Source organism: Vombatus ursinus, unplaced genomic scaffold (genome assembly GCF_900497805.2).
Source record: "Vombatus ursinus unplaced genomic scaffold, bare-nosed wombat genome assembly UNPS02006779.1, whole genome shotgun sequence".
Taxonomy (NCBI): Eukaryota; Metazoa; Chordata; class Mammalia; order Diprotodontia; family Vombatidae; genus Vombatus; species Vombatus ursinus.
The window spans coordinates 24,600,036-24,618,941 of record NW_020946557.1 but is presented as its reverse complement, the minus strand read 5'-3'; the positions used below and the strand labels follow the sequence as shown (position 1 = coordinate 24,618,941).

The following is an 18,906-nucleotide window of genomic DNA, read 5'->3' as shown; positions in this document are numbered from 1 at the left end:
TTGTGTTTGTTCTGGCTATTGACTATCTAATCAGTTTACAAATATTCTCTTATCCAGAATAATAAAGACTTTCCTCAACATTCATGATTAGAATACAATAATCTACCTTAACAAGATAAACCCTTAAGCCTCCTTAAAAGTTACTGATTAGGCAAAATAAACCCACACTGGCAAAAATTTCAAACTTGCAATCCCACAATACAATTTTTACATTCTTTATTTAAGCCATGCTAGGATAAAGCATGTATTTTGCATTACTCCCCCATCAATGATTTTTATTATTTAAATTTACACAGTATGTACTCAGTGAAATTAAGAACAATTAGATATTACAAAATAAGTGATACTTACAGAAAGATTTCTGGCAATGTCTTCATAATTAACTGAAAGAATACCAGATAATTAGTAAGCAAGAGTTTATTACATAACTAGAAATTTAAAAAAATGTTAAGAACAAAGAAATTCAAGCAAAAGCATTGGGTTAAATACTTAAGTTTCAAATGTCTCTTCGTGAAGTTGCCGTGCATTAAATATATACTCCCTGAAACACTTCCACAATAAGCTCAAAATAAATGTGACCTGAATATAAAAGATCACACCCCAAAGGCTAATTAAAAGAGAATGAGATCTCTCACAATGAAAACAAATGGAAGATTATTAATGTAGCAAAGATTAGAGGCTATCATTAAAAATATAGATTTGATTACATGAAACTAAAGGACTTTTTTGTAAACAAAATCAATGAAGCTAGGAAAATACCAGCTGGGGAAAAAACTGTATCAAGTATTTCTGGCAAGAATCTTATATCCAAAATATATTGAGAAATTACCACAAATATAAAAGATAAATAGTCCTTCCCTAAAGGGCAAGTGGTTAAAGATATAAAACAAGTAGTTCTTAAGAATTGTAAATTATTGACAACCTATGAAAAACTGCCTCAAACAACTAATAAGAAAAATAAAAAAAAAAAACTCTGAGATTCCAAAAATTGCCAAAGATAACAAAAAAATAGCAATAGTCAAGGTTGGAGGGAATGGAGAAAAATAGGTACATTAACATTCTTGGTGGAACTATAAATTGGTTTGATCATTCTAGAAAGCAATTTAGAACTATGTTAAAAATAAATCTAAAGTGCCTATGCATATCCTGTGACTATATACATATATAGCCCATAGAAGTAAAAGATAGAAAAAAGTCATTTCTATATACCAAAAGATTGATAAATGTGCTTTTTGCAGTAATAAAAAATCCAGAAAAATATGATAAACTGGTACAGAAATGAAATAGACAATGCTAAAAAAAATGATAGTAATGGAAATGGACAAAACAGTACAAAGAAACTAAATGCTATGTAATCACAATTACTAGTCTCAGACCAAAGGAAGAGTTTAAGAAGATGTACGTCCCTCTCTTTGCAGAGGTGGGGGACTCTGAGTGTAGAATGTAGCACATACTATTAGAAATAATTGATATGTTAGTTCTTCTGAGCTGTTCCCCGCCCCCAACCATTTTTCTTTTGTTTGTTTCTCGGAAGTACACAAGCAATTAACTGTTCTCTCTGAAGAACTGCAAGGGCAGAGAAGATGGGAGTAGGGGGGTGTGCAAAAGAAAATGGTTTAAACTACAACTGAAATAACGTTTTAAAATAGACTTCCTGACACCATTGGCTTGAAATAATGTAATATATTTAAGAGACAACGTGTAATTTAAATTTTCCTTTGGCATTTTTAAAAATAAAATTTTAATATCATTTAGAATGGTTTCAGATTATCTTTCTTAGGGGTAAGACTCATTGACTTCTTAAAAAGCCTCTTTTAAAAAAAAAACTTTTTTCAACAATATAAATCACTCTATACAAGTATTAGCCCAGAAAGCAAATGGTTTTATATTAGTAATCAGTTCTGTTACTGTTATTAATGACAATGAAATTGACTTGCATAAAATAAGTTTTAGTATTTTATAAAATGTTCTGTCTTCAGATCACCTAAAATGACGAGTCCTGTATTTTAGCAGTATAATTCATACGCTATTACAGAAGTGCTGAAACTTAGCAAATCAGATTGGAAGGCTTGAGAAAGCATAGGTACACTTCCCCTGCCAGTGAAGTTTAATCTTTGAGTTGCAGAAGATTTAGGTTACTAATCCAAAGATCAAAAGGAAAGTAACATTCTTATCTATCGGATCCCTTTTCTCCTTCCTGGTCAATATTGACTAAATTCAACTTGTAATAACAAGTTCTGAATGTAATCACTCATTTTTTGGTAAGTTTAAATACTTACAAGTCTGATAATCATCTGGAACATCAAAAATTCTCAATCGAGCTGCAGGTCCATAAAATACTTTGACATTTTTAATATCCCCCAAATATTTATTCAGGGAGACATATTTTTTACAGCTACCTTGTTCCATTCCTAAGGAGAAAAAAAAGCATTAAAAAAAACAACTGGAATTCTTGAAAGAAAGGAAGGAAGAATTTTATCAGACAGAATAAACTTTATCTTAAGAATTTCATTTGGACAATGATCTATGACAATTCCAAAGGACTTATGATGAAAAATGAAGTTAAACTCCATATAGAGAACTAATAGACTCTGAGTACAGATTTAAGCATATTTTTTCTCTTCATTTGTCTTACTCTTTTTTTTTTACAACATGACTAATGTGGAAATACATTTTGCATGACTTCGTATTTATAATGACTATATTTCTTGTTTTCTCAATGGGTGTGAGAGGGGATACAGGGAAGGAGAGAATTTGGAACTGCAGTTAAAAATTAAAAATAAAAAAATTGAAAAGAATTTCATTTGGCAAGTTTAGCATTCCTACCATGTGTATAATTGGTGCTACAGAGAACAGAAAGGAAGTATATGACAGGTTCTCCCTCCCCCTTTAAGAACCTTAGTTTCTAGCAATCACTATTGCCTGATATTGTTCTGCTATCTGCCTCTCTCCTTAAAACTCCTTAATATTCATTCTTTTTAAAAAATAAATTTTGATTGTCAATTTGTTTAAAAAAATATTTATCCTTATTCAAGCACCGTAACATCTTAGACATGTATGTTGAGGCTAGTATCATTATTCCAGATTTATAGATAGAAAACAAAACCAGAGTAGCTTGGCCAAGTTCATCTAGAGAACTAATAACAAAACTGATCTCTCTTTGGATCTTTTATTGTTTAATAGATTTTGCCATTATTATTTTATTATCCAACATAATCATTTCTACTTCTCAGAAATACTTTTTCCCCCCTAGGCAATGGGGTTAAGTGACCACACAGCTAGTATGTGTCAAGTGTCTGAGGCCAGATTTGAACTCAGGTCCTGCAGACTCCAGGACCGGTGCTCTATCCACTGCGTCACTTAGCTGCCTCTAGAAATGCCTTTCAATTCCCCACCTGCACACTTCTCCCATTTTCCCAACACTACGTCATTAACATAGTAAACAGCAGCTCACAATCAAAAACAGAACAATATTTTAGAAGTTGAAATATGCTAAGGCCAGCTCTAATAATAGTCTACCTGGTATCTGCTTCAACAAAAGAGAGATGGAAAAGCTTCATGAAAATAGAATGGTCTGAAACACCAAGCTGCATAATTTAGGGGGAAAATAAACTTTAAATTTTCTTTTAATGACTTAGATTGGTGGCTGCCTCCACCCCAAATTAATCAACAATTATTCTATCCTTTACCTCACTTTAGTAGTTGGGTTTTAAATTTTCTTCTGATTAGCACATGTCACCGCATATTATTTTTCCCCTTAATTTCCCCTGAGTACCAGCATGAGATTCCAGTATAAGAAGGAAATTACATGAAATGAATTGGAAAATGTAAGGGAAATCAGAGTCAATTTAACTAATCTCTTGGCACCCCTGATATGAATTGAAACTGACATGAATTTAAATTACCATGATCTGACACAAGAATAAGGTTTATGCATCTGTGTAAGTTCATTGTTTTAAGACCATCCATTAACATGCCAACAATGTTGTCAACTCTCTGTAATGCCTTGATGACCTAGGAAAGAGAAGAAATTTCAAGTGGAACAAACTTGCGGTTGAATTTTGGCTCCAAATATTTTCTTTTCTGTAAATCCATTTATATTTTTAAGGAAAAGCATATTGAAGTACATAGCTATACTATATAAAACATTCATTTGAGGCTCAGGAATCAGGGGGGTCATTGAAAGCAGGAAATAATAACTGAGCACTGAAATGGCTTAATCATCTTAAGATTTTGAAACAACTATGACCAATCTGACAAACCCCTCCCCAAGACCTCTGCTTGGCAAATACTCACGGAATACCTCTGATTCAAACTATGACTCAACTCAGATTGATGAGCTTAACAAAAACTGACCATGGTATTACTCTAACAGCTAAATGACGCATTGCAACTGAGTTTGTATTGTGTGTCTAGTGAACTCCAACTCTCCACACAGAAAACACCCCATCAGTATTCATGTTCAGCTTTATACTTAGGTAATATGTCAAATTAGCTTAATCTTTATCTATTTTTTTATTATTATCTATCTTTCTTACTTTTACTTTATCTATATTTTACTATTCTAGAAGTGAGCTAACAGTCTTTATCATTATGACCTCTCTCATTCATTCAAAGATACACAGGCAACGTAAATTAACATTTTGTTAAACCAACACAAATCAAGTTTAAATTTTTCTGAAAATTTAAATTATCTTATTGTTTGCAAATAAATTAAATTTGAGAGACAGGCTCAAAAATGGATAAACCAAGAACTCCAAAGATGAATCAGGAAAGTAGATTCTCTGAAAAGATAGAAATAGATCATTCATACTGGGCTATGAAATGCTTTTAGATTTTAATTATTTGAAAGATGAGCTTATCCCAAGTGTTGCAAGTACTGAAAACACCAAAGACAATGAAGCCATCCCTCCCTACATAGATTCTCAAGGTCCCTTCTGAAGAGTGAAGAATATCACCACTCAAGCTCAGGCTAAATATTTGACTGAACAAAATAGGATAACAGGATTTAGACTTGGTAGGGGAATCAGCTAATCCTTGCTTTCATATGAAGACACTGAAGTGGAGAAAGGTGACCTTTCCACATCAAACAGCTAATAAGCAATAGGGCTAGGATTAGAACCCAGATCCTCTGACTCAAAATCCAATGCTCTTTGCACTATGCTTCACAGCTTCTATATCTGTCATCAAAACAACCAATAACTTTTTTTAAAAAACAGAGTTAGTCTATTTGGCTCTGCTAGCATAAGCAAGTTGATTGGTTATTTGATAAAACCGCCATCTGACTATAGTTTTCCCTGAAACATGTTTGTGTTGTGCTATCATATGTACATAACTTTACTTAAAATTTGCTTGCTGTCTAATTCAAACCTACCTGCCTACATGGGAAGAGAAGGGACATAATAAAAGCCAGAAGCAAGCAAGCTAAGAATTAAATAAGTATATTTAAACAAAAAAAGATATGAAACTCAAATATCCTTTCCTTGTAGTTCCTGCTGGGCTTCCACGTGAAGAGTGATAACTGATACAAGTGTGTTCAAGAGCCTCTTGCATTTGTAAAAAGAGTGACAGTACACACAGATTTTTGCTAATATATGGTATAGAAGCAGTGTTGTCCCCAACTGTTATTTCATAGGCTATATTCATTTTCTACATGTCTAGTTGTCAAAGTAAATTCTGTCAAGATTTAGGAGCACTTTTGACCTAACTCCCAACCCTCCAACTCTTCATAACATTCTGATAATTAAGGTAGTCTTTAAAAAACAGGAAACTTCTCTTCCCTTGACCCGTTCTAGGTAATCATTTAAAACAGTGAGGTACTCTCTTGATCCAGAGGACCCCACAAAATCATGTAAGTCAAGGGATTCAAATCTCAGGGTCCACTTCAAGAATACCTGTGAAACAACCCAAGCTATCAAGGGTATGCATATCCGAAAAGCTACCAAGTATTTGAAAGATGTCACATTGAAGAAACAATGTGTTCCCTTCTGGCGATATAATGGTGCAGTTGGCAGGTGTGCCTAGGCTAAGCAGTGGGGTTGAATACAGGATCGTTGGCCCAAAAAGAGTGCTGAATTCTTGCTGCATATGCTTAAAAATGCAGAGAGTAACACAGAACTAAAGGGTTTGAATGTGGATTTTCTTGTCATTGAACATATCCAGGTTAACAAGGCTCCCAAAATGTGACAGGGTACTTACAGGGCTTAGGGTCGAATCAACCCATACATGAGTTCTCCTTGCCATATTGAGATAATACTTACTGAAAAGGAACAAATTGTTCCTAAACCAGAAGAGGAGGTTGCTCAAAAGAAAAAGATATCCAAGAAGAAACTGAAGAAACAAAAGCTTATGGCATGGGAGTAAATATGACATTAGAATGCAAATAAAAGTGAAATGAAAACAAAAAAAAAGAAAAGAAAAGAGAAAAAACAGGAAACTATCCAAAGAGAGTAAGAAAGAGCTTCCTTTGTCACTGCCCACCTCCTCCTATGAAATCACAGAGATCTGGCATCTTGACAGTCTGCTGGGTGGTACAGAAGAAATGATGTTGGACCTAGAGTCAAGGAAGGCATACGTTCAAACCTTGCCTCAGACGCTTACTAGCTCTGTGACACTGTGCAAGTCAAATAACCTCTATATGTCTCTGTTTCCTTATCTGTACAAATAGGGATAAAAATAACATTCAAAACCCAGGATTATTGTGAGGATATAATGATGTAACATATGTACAGTGCTTTGCAAACCTTAAAGTGCCACATAAATGCATCATCATCATTACAAACCCTTGACTGGTAAGAATTTAGTTTTAAGACTGATATTGAACCCAGGATCCTGGACAATGTTGATTAAGTTTTTGTATTGCCATCAATTTTAAGAAGCAGCCCAGGAAATAAGGAAACTACATAGAAGCAAACCACTCTCCTAAAGACTGTAGTCATCCTGGATATTGTTCCTCTAAGAAGTTCAAAGACTTGGTTCAGTACAGTTTCTCTCATCCTTCATTCACTTTGTCCCTGAAGTCCTACAGACTGTCAGGAACCCACTTAAAATTCAGCTTCACTTAGGTTACCTTGTTCTATAAAGTTACCAATGAAAAGGTACTTACTTCACTGCTGACGGGTCCAAATGAATGACCTGAAGAATCTGGTTCTTCTAAATACAGAGTGTAAAAGTGTGGTCTAAATCAAACAGTATCAAAATGTAATATTTTATGAACACATTGAAACATAGAGTAGAAAAGATTAATTCAACAATAGATATCAAATAAAATCCATTTCATATCACAGAGGTATTATTTAAACTGTTGAGAAAGAAATTTTATGTTGGATGCCTTGAAAAGGCATTTGAAATGATTAATCCAATAGATTAGTCAAGGCCACATTAGCAAGTATAGCAAACCAATTAAGATTATGAAAAGTTGTTCTTTTTAATTAAGTTACATAGCTAACTTCTATAAGATAATAAGACAAGAGAGAACATAGAATATCAATTCTGCACCTACATACCTTTCATCTTCAGGAAGTTTTAGCCACTGAAGAACAGCCAAAACTCTTTCTTCAAATGGGATAGAACTGAAAAAAAAAAAAATAAGTAAGACAAAAGACAAATTAAAAGAAAATATCTGTGACAAGGGCTGATGTAAGTCAGTCAGTCAATAAACAGATATTTACTAAGCAGCTATTATATACCAGGCACTGGGCTAAATGCTGTGTGTCCTTGCTGAAAAGAAGCAGAGAAAGGAAGCAGAGAAAAGCACCAAGTGTTTAGCCTAAAAACCACAGTTTTCTTTGGTAAATAATAATTTTAAAAATTAGCAATCATATTATACCTACTATGTGCCAGGCACTTTGCTAAACACTTTACAAATATTATCTCATTTGAGCTTCACAATAACTCTCAGAGGTAGGTATTACTATACTTCAAAGAAGCCAACTATTTTGTTGTCATAAAAGAAGGTAGGTAGTTTTTCTCTGTACTATGTACCACATTTGAGACTAAATATTCATATTTGTAAAAGTTGTAGAAACCACCTTTTTTTTTGTCTGGAACTCTAATTTCATCTAATGTAGATTGGTAACTCATTTGTAAAAAGGCTTAGAGAGATTCAAAAGATATTGAGAGGTTAGATGATTTGTCCACCATCACACAGATTGTATTTGTCAGGGTCAAGATTTGAATCCAAGTCTCCCCTTCTCCAAGGCTGGATCCATAGATACTATGTCAAACAGCTTCCAATAATACTTTGGAAACAACATTATGCATTGTAACATCCCAGCAATTCCATAAAACATGCAACACTATTGTTTTACCATAAATGGGTTCTCTTAATTGACTATATTCACCAGATTAAGGGAATGCATAATTCCTGAGCTCAGAGGAGCCAAGGAAAAACTCTTATATACACCCAGAAGAATACTAGTAGAGTAACAGAGAAGCATTTTAACAGTATTTATTTCTGGATTAGGGCTTCATTATATGTCTTTCTTTCTTCCCAAACAATTTATTTAGTCATGAGACAGTAACTCATTTTATCTTGTGCATTTTCTAGAGAACAATGAATAAATTTATTTTAAAGTTCTCATTAGAATTGAACTTCCTGAAAAAAATCTTAAGAAAGACTTAATGGACTAAAGTCTAGAGACCTGGACTCTTGCCCTAATTACTTTACTTGCTAGCTATGGGAACAAAGACAAGTTGTTTAACCTCTACAATCCTTCTAAAAGTCTTATTTGTGAAATGCTAAGATAAACACTAATGTTCCAGTTATAACTTATGAGTGTGATCTCTTTCTCTCTTTCTCTTTTTTTGTATCATGGAACCCTTTAGCAGTCTGGCAAAACCTATAGACCTCTTTTCAGAATAATGCTTTTAAAAGCATAAAATAAAAATATGTGGAATTATAAAGGAAACTACATGTTAAAATTAAATTATCAAAATATTTTTAAAACAAATTAATACACTCTAGTTAAGAACTCTTGCTCCAGATCATGAAATCTTAGTATCAAAAGCAAGCTTCTCTAATAAGGTTCTCACACTTAATAACAATGGTTTAAAAATCAATGATTTTCAGGCAATTCTCTTAATTACTTTAACCTTTTCATTCAAATAACAACCAAGACTCTCGTCTAACTTCCTGCCAGCAAACTTGGCTAACTTTCAAATACTTTTTTCTATTTTAATTCATAAAACATTTATTGAGTGCCTACTTTGGCTTAGGTTTGGAACATACAAAGGTGGAAAACACAGAGAGGCTTGCCCTCCAGCAACAGACAACTTGATCCTATTGGTTAATCTATCTTTGTTACAACAGCAATAGTCTAAGGCAACAGGGTTGAGGAAAGGAGAATGGAGACAGAAGGCCTGTACGCAAATAAATATGATATAGATAGAATGTTGTAAGGGCAAAAGAAAAAACCATATAAAATGCTGCAATAATTTTAGGAGCAAGGAATGACTTTCAGGTCAATGGATCAGAAAAGACTTTAAGGCAGAGGTAGCACCTAAGCTGGGGCAGCTAGGTTACATGGTGGTTAGAGTGCCTGCCCTGGAGTCAGGAAGACTTATCTTCCTGGGTTCAAATCTGGCCTCAGACACTTACTAGCTGTGTGAACCTGGATAAGTCACTTAACCCTGCTTGCTTGTGAACTTGTAAAATGAAATGAAGAAGGAAATGATACACCACTCCAGTATCTTTACCAAGAAAACCCCAAATGGGATCACAAAGAGTTGGACATGACTGAAAAATGACTGAACAACAAGAGGGACCTAGGCTGGCCCGTGAAGTAGAGGGTTTTAATAGGTGAAGATGTAAAGGAGAATGATAGAGCTAGAAGGTTTGCCGGAAGCCATCTAGTCCAATTCCCTCACTCCACAGTCAAGTAAACTGAGGCCCAAAGAGACTAAATGACTTGCCCAAAGTCACAGATAGTGTCAGGAATAGGATTTTAATCTAAGTCTTCTGACTCCAGAGTGAGTGTTGCACTACAATCCAAGCACAAGGGAACACCTGAATAAATACATGAATCAAAAGAGAGAAGGATGGTGTCAGACCAGTTTGGCTGTAACAGAATACAAAAAAAGTAGAATAGTGGGGAATGAGGCTGGAAATGTAGTCTGGAACAAGATTATGGATCACCTTAAATGTTTCTGGCTAAAACATTTCTATTTTATCCCACAGGCAATGGGGAATCAGAACAGATGCATTGTTAAACCTTTTCATTAGGAGGATTATGTGGGCAGTCAGGTGAACAATCATTTAGAAAAAGGAGAAACCTGAAGCAAGAAGACCAGTTAAGAAATTATCATAATATCCCAGGTGAGAAGTAATAAGAGTAGTGGTGGTGTGAATGAGGATAGAGATGTGGATGGAATAAAGACTTAAGCACAAAGGGGTAGGTCAATAACACTTGCCGTAAAGATTATGATAGGCAATTGGAATTGAATAAAAATCTGCAGCACAGTGGCAAGGGTTCCTCTTAGCATGAATTTATAAAGGATCCAGTTAGCTTGAATTCATGACTTCCTCCAGGAGCACTCAGTAGCTCATGGAGAAAGCAGATGTTGGAGGTGACCCAGGGTTGAAGATTTTGAGAATGGAAGAGGAAGGCGTTGAGGTGTTAAGAATGGAAAACAGTGAGTTATTGAAATGGTTGATTTTAAGAGTACAGAAGTAAAAGCAGAATGAGTGACAAACTCAGAAAACCAGGAAGGATTAATCGATAGAAAGGCATTAGGACAAAGGACAAAGAATTGGAAGAGGAAAAGATTTTGATCAGAGAAAGGAACTTCAGAATTCAAGAAGTTGGAGGTTGATTCCGAGTGATTATAAGATTGAACTATGACTACTCCCCTTGGTCACTGATATAATGGAAATAGAGGACATGGGAGTTGAAGGTGAAGTACTGAGAGGCCAGGGTAAACACTGACATTTCCTATCATATTTTTCCAGACACTTCACCTTTCTTTTCCTAACAAATCATCTCCATATCTCCAGAAGAGGACAGTCATACTTTATTTCTTACTCTCTGGTGTCCTATACTCTTTTATCCCTGCCCAAAGACCTCAGCATGGTAGAATGTCAATAGGACATCACACCCACCAGTGCTTCTCAGACACTATAATTAGAAGGTAAAAAAAAAAATTCCAAGTTCATGTCCTGCTGCCATTTATATTTTCTTTAAGATAGATTTCCTATTTTCTTAACTCTCTTCCACCCTTTCGAACTGAGATGTTAGAATTTAAGGCTCTACAAAGGATATAAGATACCATTTGTAAAGTGGTCTTCCACATGCTCCTAATAACAACTCACAATTACATAGCTCTTTAAAGTTTACAAAGTATTTTCCTTGAAATAATTTCACACAGTAGGTAATACCTGTATTATTATATCTCTTTCATTTATGGGACAACTGAACCTCAGAGAGCTTAAGGAGATTGTGCTCATGATCACACAGCTAATGAGTGCCAAAGGTAGTATTTGAACCCGGATCTCCTGACCCTAAGTCCCGTACTCTTTTCATTACACTGTGCTGAGAGGTAGCATTGAGTAGTAGATAGGACACTAGACCTGGAGTCAGGAAAATTTGGTTTCATATCTTATCTTGGACACTTTCTGGTTGTGTGACCCTGGGTAGGTCAATGAACCTGATTCATTTTCCTCACCTGCGCCATATGGAAGCTGGACTGGATGGTCTCTAAGCTGTCTTCTAGTTCCAAATATATGATCCTATGACCTTAGTAAAAAAAAAAAAAAATCCATGCAAACATACCCATTATACATTTGATAGATATCTGGAAGAATTCCATTAATTTTCACATCTGATCCAGGCCAAAAAAATGTTCCAGACTTAAGACCTTGATACTTAGTTGTAAGCCAAATCTGAGGAGATAATTAAGAAGAATCAGGAAATTATATAAGCATTTAACAGTTAAGAGATTTCATCAGCATCAATACATTAACGTAGTACTGTAAAATGTTTTATTTTTTAAATGTAACAAGTTCCATCTACTAGAAAACATTACCTTTTAAAAGGATTATGTAGTTCTTTGAATAACAGCACAGAGCAATGAAAATAATTGGAGATAAAAAAAAAATTAACTTCAAAAATCTCGTAATGAGTCCTGCCAAATCTAGAGTTGTATACTCAATTAATATTTTTTTTCCAGAAAGAAATGTATTACTCTCAGAAGCTTACATATTCTCTGATCCTATTGGTTAACTTATTCCTTGGCTCAAGTAATATCATAGTACAGAGTTCCTTTTGGAATGAAAAGCTGTCTAAATGGAAACTTTATAATTGCTGTGACAAGATTTTTTTTTTAATTTTCATCCATGAAAAGAATAGCACATTTGAATTGCAATTAAAAGGTACCCCTAAATTTTTAGGGCAGACATCCTGTGATGAGCCTTTGGATGGAGGAAAACTTTGCATGGAGGAAAACTATTCCCCAGCCCAGTCTCACAGATATGTGCTGCTGGTATGAGGAGGAAGTAGGCCAGTATAACCAGCCGCCACCAAGAAGCATCCAACCATTCCAGAAAAACCTACTGAAACATCATCTTCATTTTCACCAGGAAGTAGGTTGTTTAAACTCCAGGGAATCTGACATTTGACTCTGAATGAAGTAAGTAAGGGTTTTAAAAGAAATGTTTTCGGAAGATTAAACAAAGGACTCACAGGTTCTCCTTTATACCACTCTGGGTTGAATTTCTCTTTATTTTTAAGTGCAAAGAAAGCATTCATTTTGGGGTCATACATTTTGTTGTCAACGATTCCATGGGATTCAGGATACAGACCCTAAAAAGAATATTTAAATCAATGTAATACAAACAGTATGAGTATTGAATATATTTCCTCCTCCTCCACCACCACCACAGCAAAGAAAAAAAAACTAAACTAAAATTATCATCCTGGTATCAGTAGTCAGCCGGTAACTGTATCTGTTAAAGAACACATGATTTAAGGTAGGCATTTTTGGTACAGTAGAAAGAGTCCTGGTTCTGCAATCAGAGGACCTGGATTCAAATTCTGTCTCTAATACTGATCTGAGCTTCACTTTTCTCATCTGTAAAATGAGGGGATTAGACTACACTGTCTCTGAGGTACCTTTCACATCTAGATATATAATTCTATGAACCATAACAACAAAAGGACAAGTTTTGCCAAAATAAAACTTACTTCGATGGATTATTTGGTATTTGTGACTATAAATAGACAATAAAAGAAGTCAGAAATGACAGACAGATGTCAGATTGAAAGATATGAAGTTTAGAGAAGCAAAATACCTAAATTGCTACGAGGAAAAGATCCTAAATTATTTCACATTGCAATGGAATGCATTCCCAATAAAATCTAATCTGTAGAGTTATTAGAATAAGCTAATTTGACTAATGTGCAAAAAAAAGCTTGCACAAAACTGGGCCAAAAGAAATTCCTAGGCTTTGTACTTTGCAGTGAAATTCAGTTCCTCCTTGAATCACATTAAGATAGAAAATTTTGTCCCAAATCATAATAGGATTATAACTCTGTTATCAGGTAAAATCATTTGCTCAGATTCACAAAGTAAGTCAGTTACAAAGACCAGAGGAGCACACGTGAGTTTGGGAAAATAAAGTTGGTCAAATGAAGTATGCTTGATGAAAAATGAAACTAATCCTTTGTGATATCTATCCATTTTTTGGTTAAGAATTCCACCCACCCTGCCTTGCAATAGCTGTAAAGGTATCTTCCTTCATTTTCTTCCAATTTTATTATGATGTAACATTTTATATTTAAATATCCATTTGGAAATTCTTATATATTGTGCAGGATACTGGTTTAAACATATCTTTTTTCTTAAACTACTTTCCAAATTTTCCCATAATTTCTTAACAAACAAGAAATTCCTCTCCCCAGGTAGTTTATGTTCTTGAAATTATCAAACATTGAGAAAATATTTTACTTTTCCTGAGATTTGCTATTCCATTGATTTGCTTTTCTCCTTTTTTTTTTACCAGAACTATATAGTTTTAATGATTACCAGTTTATAGGACAATATGTTCAAAAGAACTATTTCATTCACTCCTGATGTTTTTTCCCTTGAGATTCTAGACTTCCTGTTCCTTCAAATGAATAGTTATCATTTAATCTAGCTCTATAAAGTCACCCATTCATAGTTTTATTGACGTAGCACTAAATTTATAATTTCATTTAGGTAATATAATCACTATTTTTATATTACTATGGCACAACCATTAACAATTGCTATATAGCCAATCATTTAAGTCCTCCTTTACATCTATAGAATGTTTTATAGTTGAATTTCTGCAGATCTTGAGTTAGTCTTAGTAGGTCAATGCTTGTGTATTTTATGTACTTTGAAGTCATTATAAGAGGAATATCTTTCCATCGTTTCCTTCTGGTTCTTGAATTTCAGTTACATAAAATTGAAAAGATTTTGTACAAACAAAATCAACATAGCAAAGAGGGGGAAATGTCAGTTGGAGAAAAAAATTTTCATATGAAATATTTCTGATAAATGCTGAATATCCAATATATATTGCCAATTAATAAAAATATATGACCAAGAGCCAGTAAATGGTAAAAACAGAAAAAGTAGATTTTGGAGAGACTATGGGAAGAAACACTAGTATAATGCTAATGAAACTGTAAATTGATTCAACCATTCTAGAAAATAATTTTGTTTATATATACAAAAAAATAGCTACAAGATTCAGGACACTTCTAGACAACACAGATGCCATTTCTAGGCAACATGCGCCAAGGAGAATAAGGAAAAAATGAAAGGTTCTATACATTCCCAGCAGTATTTGTGTGTGTGTGTGTGCGTGTGTGTGTGTGTGTGCGTGTGTGTGTGTGTGTGTGTGTGTGTGTGTGTGTGTGTGTGTGTGGCAGCAAAGTACTGGACTGTATGGCCACTGTATGTCTAAACAAAATATGATATGTGAATTTCCTGGAATATTAATTGCAGCATATGAAACAGCAAACATGAAGTACTTAGATAAAAATGGGAAGATTTGTAGTGACTGAGGCAGAGTAAAGTAAAACCAGGAGGACAAAGTACACAGCAATGTAAATATAAAGACCAAAGACCAAAACAACCTCCAAGATAACAACAACAACAACAACAAAAAACCCACTTAAATGCTTTGTAGTTACAATGACCTTCCTTAGCCCAATAGAGAGATGAGGAAAAAAAATGATCGTCTCTTTTTGTTGAAGACATGGGGCATTTTGGGTGTGGAATATGATATATACTTCTAGAAACACCTGATGAGTTCATTGGTTTTACTTATTTTTTTTCCCATTGAGTACAGAGGAATGTTCACTGTATATGGGAGAAGAAAGACATTCAGGTATTCAGTAATCTTTTGATATGAAAACAAAGGCATCAATAAAACTTTTTTAAAATAATATTTTAACTACATACTGGGTAAAAGTTTTAATTTTTAAAATCTAAAAACTCTGAATTAAATCTTACGTTATAGTGAGGTCAGCCAAGATGGTGTAGTAGGAGCAAATATTACACCCAAGCTTTCCCCCAACAACTGTTCCACAAAGATCTAGAAAATGCACCAGTGTGAGTCTTAATAAAAAAAAAAAGAAACCCTAGAAAAATTACAAAGAATCATTTTTGCAGCCCAGGTCAGAATAGGAAGATAGGCAAAGAGGAGGGAAAGTAGCAAAGTGTTGGGCTGGGACTGAACTTGGACCTGCCAGTGGTTATGTATCAGGGGCAAGAAAACATTCCAGATCTAGCAGAGAAGGGCATGATGTTATGCACAGAGCAGGAACAGAAGATAAATGGCAGCTCTATCACTTACTGGTCATATGACTAGTGCCAGTCAAAGGTGCAATGCAAACTGAGGTAGGGACCTGTGCTTAGCCAAGCTCTGAGCTGTGTACTGAGGAAGGGGTAAGTACATAAGCATGCAGAAGCTAGGTAGCTCTAACTCCAAGAACAGAGGAGGGTCTCAGATCCAATCCCCAACCCAAACTGAAGCCTGTCATAGAATAATCATGGCAGGAAGCTCTAGCCAAAGGGGAACTTGCAGGGTTTTCCAGTTGATTCACAGTGGCTAAATCCAGCAGCAGTATCCTCAAAGCCAAGTCAGAAACTTTCAAAGCTCAGATAAGGAGGGCAATGCTCAGACTTCAACTTGGATCAGACTGCTTTGGGCGCACTGAAAGCTAACAGATCCCCAGACCAAACTGTCCCTGAAATTCTGGAATAAAGCAATACCCAGTACCCTCACGAAAGCAGCAGCACAAGCCAACAGGACACAAAACAGGACCAAGCACATCCCATAGTTTCCTTCAAGAAATACAGAGGGCCTGGCCAAAGTAAGGAATTAAAGCTGAAAGAATAAGGAAAAAATAATCCCATCACAAAGAGATATTTTAGTCTAACATATACTTAATACACAAACCCAGAAGAAGAGAATAACTCTAAAATATTTACAACCACAGACACAAAGATAAAATTACAGCTTGAGCACAAGTTCAACTAGAATGCCTAGAAGACTTGGAGCAAGATTTCTTTTAAAGCTAAAATGATTTTATAAATGAAATGTAGGTACTAAAGAAAAGAATTAGAAAGGACATGATTGTGTTTGGAGGAAAGAAATCAGAACTATGGGGAAAAGAAATTGGAAAGTAAATTAACAATCTGGCACAAGAGGTACAAAACCTCAACCAAGCAATAGGTTTCTTGAAAATTAGAATGCACCAAACAGAAGCTAATGGCTCTATGAGACAATAAGAAATATTAATACAATGTCAAAAGACTGAAGAAATTTTTAAAAAGCAGAAAATAGTTCATATCCAAACAACTGACCCGGAAAAGAGATCAGAGAGAGATAATTTAAGAATCATTGCACTACCTAAAAGCCATGACCAAAAACAAAATGATCCTAGACATCCTATTTCAAGAAACCATAAAAGAATGCCCAGATCTCTTAGAAATAGAAGGTAAAGTAAACATAATAAGAATTCACAAGTCACCTCATTAAAAAAATAAAACTCCAAATAAAAACTCCCAGTAACATTATATCTTCACTGTTGCTCAGTGAAAACAGAAAAGAAAATATATAGCTTACTTACCGTGACAAGGCTGTAGTGATTGGGAAAGGTTTTTGTTGGATATACTGGTCTCAAATTTGTAGTATATGTTCCACAATTTTCTAAAGGCAAAAAAAGATTATCATTAATTACTATATAAGTTTTATCACCAGCTTAGCTTCTTTTAGAAATAGATGGAACATTAATATCAGCAACTATCACAGGAATAATGAAATTGGTCTTGGGTTTTAAAAAGATGTCAAATAAAATTGCATAAATCATTCTAATGTAATTCTAATGTACGTAGAAATCCAACACTAAAGTTCTACAACATTTGATCATACCTTGGAAGCCACTACAGCTTTTCCACATACTACAGTGGAACATTGAGTTCTGCCAAGTCCTAACAAGTTAGAAAAGCTTCTAATATTCTCAAAGACAAAATGCACCATACTATGTACAAGGATCAGTCTAAATTTGCAAAGACTTAATACTAGGAGATTAAACAACAAATGATAATTTCTTTTTTTTTTCCTCAGCAACTCTTGATGAAAATCTACCAATGCATAAAGAACTTGCAAATTCCATTAATTGAAGTAGAACGCACATAGACAAACTCCTTGATAACTGAAGTACAAATAATGAAAGAAAGCTAAGCAATTAATTCCACATTAATCAACAAACATTAAACATGATACAAAAATGCATACCAAATTTCATTTTTAAATTTAAAATATTTATCAATTTATAAGCAATAAAAGTCTTTAGATGAATTTATTAATATTTAAAAATAAATAGATGCGATGTGTTTTATTTTATTTAATAAATGTGTAGGAGAAGGCTAGTGTGAAGCTATGGGATAAGACTCAATGTGAAATCAGAAAATCTGTGTTTGAATCACAGCTCTGTCATTCTGCCATCTGTGTGAACTTGGGCCAGTTATAAAGAGGCTGGATAACATTATCTTTATCATCCCTTTCCGATCTAAATCTATGAACCTATGAAAATTTTAGCAAAAATCAAGTCATCTTTCTACTGACTAACACTGTAATTTCAGAGATGCTTTTTCTTGATTTCTGATAGGTCTGTCATTGACAGTGACTCCTACCTAACAAGTTTGGAGTTCCTATACCTGTAATTATCACACTTGAATCCATAACCTAACCTCCCTCTATAAGCCAATGACTGTATGCACAAGTGAAACTTTCTTCAATATAGGACATGTTAATCTTCCTTTAAAGAAAAAAATCATTTCATACTAATTAATGGGGGTGACCTATTCATTAATATACTCTTTAAAGTTTTGATTTTAGTATTTAGTATTTTCTCAAAGTAAGGTTTAACCATATTGCCCAAACTAGTTGGTGCAGTGGATAGAGTGCCAGGTCCAGAGTCAAGAAGGATCTGAGTTCAAATCTAGATTCAGATACTTACTAACTGTGTGACCCTGGGCAACTCACTTAACCCTATTTGACTCAGTTTCCTCATCTGTAAAATGAGCTGGAGAAGGAAATGGCAAATCACTCCAATATCTTTGCCAAGAAAATTTCAAATGGGGTCATGAAGAGTAGAATAAACCATTACTTTTTAATCAGGCAATGTTTCAATGGATCTATAATCTCCTCAAAATGAGTACTCCCTCAAATGCAAATTTCAACCCATTTACATCTTTGTCATTCATAAATCTTCTGTAGATTTTCCAGTAAATCCTTCAAAGGAAGTCTATTCATCAATATTTCAAGAGCCTTCCTTTAGGTCTCTTGACATTACTGAAGCCCCTAGACAATATATAAGCTGTCATTTTTTCTATATAATTCATCATTGATATACTGTACATCTTACTTGT

General features: G+C 34.4%; 1 protein-coding gene and 1 pseudogene across 2 annotated transcripts in view; one reads left to right on the top strand and one right to left on the bottom strand.

The window, feature by feature from the left end:
* Window positions 1-18,906, bottom strand: part of ENPP1 (ectonucleotide pyrophosphatase/phosphodiesterase 1) — a 107,717-nt gene that overhangs the window by 35,372 nt on the left and 53,439 nt on the right. For both annotated transcript variants that reach the window (XM_027848597.1, XM_027848598.1), the window contains exons 7-14: window positions 17,103-17,182; window positions 12,678-12,797; window positions 11,769-11,878; window positions 7,506-7,571; window positions 7,106-7,178; window positions 3,906-4,014; window positions 2,280-2,411; window positions 352-383 (exon numbers count right to left, since the gene is read on the bottom strand). In XM_027848597.1, coding sequence (XP_027704398.1) covers window positions 352-383; window positions 2,280-2,411; window positions 3,906-4,014; window positions 7,106-7,178; window positions 7,506-7,571; window positions 11,769-11,878; window positions 12,678-12,797; window positions 17,103-17,182 — 722 coding nt within the window. The remainder of the gene's footprint in view (window positions 1-351; window positions 384-2,279; window positions 2,412-3,905; window positions 4,015-7,105; window positions 7,179-7,505; window positions 7,572-11,768; window positions 11,879-12,677; window positions 12,798-17,102; window positions 17,183-18,906) is intronic.
* Window positions 5,908-6,383, top strand: LOC114033158 (annotated as a pseudogene).